Source organism: Panthera onca, chromosome E3 (genome assembly GCF_046562875.1).
Source record: "Panthera onca isolate mPanOnc1 chromosome E3, mPanOnc1 haplotype 2, whole genome shotgun sequence".
Classification (NCBI taxonomy): domain Eukaryota; kingdom Metazoa; phylum Chordata; class Mammalia; order Carnivora; family Felidae; genus Panthera; species Panthera onca.
The window spans coordinates 41024451-41027474 of record NC_138354.1 but is presented as its reverse complement, the minus strand read 5'-3'; the positions used below and the strand labels follow the sequence as shown (position 1 = coordinate 41027474).

The 3024-nt window shown below is 65.3% G+C and overlaps 1 protein-coding gene across 1 annotated transcript; it reads right to left on the bottom strand.

Annotated features, from left to right (window-relative positions):
* Positions 1–563: 563 nt before the first annotated feature.
* Positions 564–2694, bottom strand: LOC144614795 (serine protease 29-like). Its single transcript, XM_078440336.2, has 6 exons — positions 2658–2694; positions 2508–2568; positions 2116–2296; positions 1709–1974; positions 1059–1225; positions 564–980 (listed from the first exon to the last, which is right to left on the bottom strand). The coding sequence occupies exons 2-6, from the start codon at positions 2566–2568 to the stop codon at positions 816–818; spliced, it is 840 nt and encodes a 279-aa protein (XP_078296462.2). The 5' UTR covers positions 2658–2694; the 3' UTR covers positions 564–815.
* Positions 2695–3024: the final 330 nt, after the last annotated feature.

The window sequence follows — 3024 nt, the reverse complement described above, 5'->3', positions numbered from 1 at the left end:
GCACCTCCTAACACTGCAGCACACACACATCATGGCCCTGGGGCACCGTGGTCTCCAGCCCCTCACCCGGCTGCCTACCGGGCATTTCTCTCCGCCTGCTGCCCAGTACCTGGAGCTCATACCCAACCAGGAGCTCCCAACATGGAGCTCATACCCAACTCCCCCTGGGGAGCCAGCGAAGACCCTCACCTGAAGGTACCCAGATGGGCAAGCACGTCCCTAAAGGGGAGGACAAATTGGCATCATATCCAGGTCACTTTTGCGTGGCAACTGGTTAATTCCCAGAAGAGACCTTGCCTTACGAGAGAAGTGGGATGGACAGATGGATGGTTGGAAGGATGGGGGATGGAAGGAGGAATGGATGCAAGGTTGGAACCACGTGGTGGCCTCCGGTGCAGGACAGAGCTGGGGGCTGTGGCCGCAGAGTGGAGCCAACCCTGAGATCCTCACTCTCCCTTGCCAAGCCTGGTAGGACACCAGCCCCAGCGCGGCCCCCTGTACCTCGGGGCTGGCCGACACGCTCCCACGGAGAGCCCACTCCACAGAGACTGACCGCACTCTGGTCATTCCTCAAGCTCTTTAATTTGACAGACAGCACAGCGAGGCACCCTGGGCCCCAGGGACTTCCCGCCCGCCCCCTGGCATCTTCTTGCTCCTTCCCCCAGCAGTCAGGGAAGTCCCGGACACTGAGGAGGCCAGAAGGAAGGCGGAGCCCAGGCCAGGGACGGGGGCGCAGAGGCTGAAGCAGCAGGCTCTGGGGGGAGGAAGGCGTCGGTCCTCCGGGCCCAGCCGGGCGGACGGCCAGCGGGCCCTGGTCAGAGGCCCCTCCCTATTTGCTGCATGATCCAAGGCACGTACGTCTCGACGCGAGTGTAGACCCCGGGACAGTTGCTCAGGGCACAGCTCTGGTCCCAGCTGACCACTCCCACCAAGTGCCAAGCACCCATTGTCTTGCACACCAGAGGGCCTCCGGAGTCGCCCTGAGGAAGGAGAGAGAGAGCACTGAGCCCCGGCTGGCCTCCAGCGCGGGGTGGGGGCCGGGATGGGCTGGGGCTCACCTGGCAGGAGTCCCGGCCCTCGGTCCCCGCACACAGCATGTCGTCCTGGATGATCTTCCTGCCCGCCAAGCGGTGGCTGGTGGCGTTGTGGTACTGCTGGTCACAGACGGCGTTCTCCACCACGCTCACCGCCACCTGCTGCAGACGGTAGGGCGGAGGCAGCACCTCTGGGGGAGAGACGTGACCGGAGGCTGGAGCGTGGCCCCCGCTGTCGGCCGCGAGCCTGCGTTCCCGCCTGTTTCGCTACCGTGGGGACCCCAGGGTGCAGGGTTCCCATCTCCCTCTAAATCCCTAAGACCCGGAAGGTGGATTCTGCCTTTAGTTGGAAGGACCGGAAAGAAAATGGGGGGGGGGGGGTGAGGGTTTCTGCCCGTCCCCCAATATCTTCCTATAAGTTGGAAAAAAACTAAGAATATCAATTTCCTCGTCACAGTGTTGGGTCCCGAGCTCAGTTGTGCTTCAGGGACCCTCCAGCCTCTGGGGTCGGATCTCCCGATTGGGGCGCACACGGGGTGAGTGGGGGAGGGTGTCGGGAGGCGATTCCTTTCCAGAACCTGCAGCCGCCCACCCGCCAGGACTTCTCCGTGTGGCCAGGTCTGGAAATGCCTCGCGCGGCCCCGAACCCCTCCCAACCCCCACCCCGTACACACGATGCATCATGATGTTGCCCCAGCCGGTCACCCAGCACTCGTCCTCTGGGGTGACCTCAAGCGGGGCCGACGGGAGCCTGACAGGCCTGATGTTAGCCGTGTATTTCACAGAGTCTGACAGCTGGAGCAGGGCCACGTCCGCACCCAGATGGACGTAGATGTAGTCGGGGTGGATGATGACGCGGGTCACATTCAGCAGCGTCCTCCCCCCGTAGAGGTACACGTCCCCGGCATGGATGCGGTAGGCTGCTGGGTCGGCGTCCTTCCTGGGGTCGCAAAGAAGCCACGGAGGCGGGTCCTTCGAGGGCAGCCCCCTCCGCCCCGCGGGGAGGTCAAACCCGGCCTGGAGCCCGGATTCCCACACCTCCTGATTCACCCAGAGCTGGACGGCAGCGAGTGGGACTCACCGGACGAGGCAGTGGGCGGCGGTCAGCACCCACTGGGGGTGGATGAGGGAGCCCCCGCAGATGTGCACCCAGGAGGCCCAGTTATAATCGTAGACTTTCAGGCTGACCTGCCATGGCCACTTCCCCTGGGGGGCACTGTGGCCCCCGACGATGCCCACCAGCTCGTTTTCAGGGAGGGAGGCTAGGAAGCAACATGAGGGAGGAGGGAGGCCAGGCAGCAACATGAGGGGGGAGGGAGGCCGGGCCTCGGGGCCCGGGGCCGAGCCCCGTCCCCACCTAGGCCTCCCCCCAGGGCACGGACAGGCAGCCCCAAGGCCCCCCAGTGACTGGAACTGGAGACAAGGTTACAAGAGCCTCTGGGAAGGGAGGACCCGCGTGGGATCAGGACTCACCTGGGCTCCCCACGACGCAGGTCCCCGAGAAGAAGGGGGTCAGAAGCAACAGCCACAGCATCTGCGAAGAGAGAGGGCACGGAGGTACAGCTCAGGGCTGGAGGGGGCCAGGGGCCTCTGCAGATGTGCGAGAGGGGACAGTGCCCCTACCTTGCCAGGCTCCACGGGTCTCTGCTCTGGGGGCCCCCGAGGTCCTTTATCTTTTGGCCACAGGAAGTGGGCGGGCGACTTGGGCAGTGCTCCATTTGGGGGGGGGGGTGGAGGTTGGGGAAGAAAGGCAGCCGGGTGTCAGGCTGAGCCCGGGGGCGGCTGCCACCTGGATACGCCGTCTCCGGCCCAAGCCCCACCTGAGACTCGGCCGCCCTCAGCCACGCGGACTGGCCCCCACCAGTGTCTCCAAAAGAGGAAGATCCCCGCACGCCCCAAGGCAGGCTCCTGCCTCCCCGGAGGCCGGGGAGGCACCCCTCCTCACCCCCAGCTCGGAGCACGGGTCCCCAGGCCTCAGGCATGTGGTGAC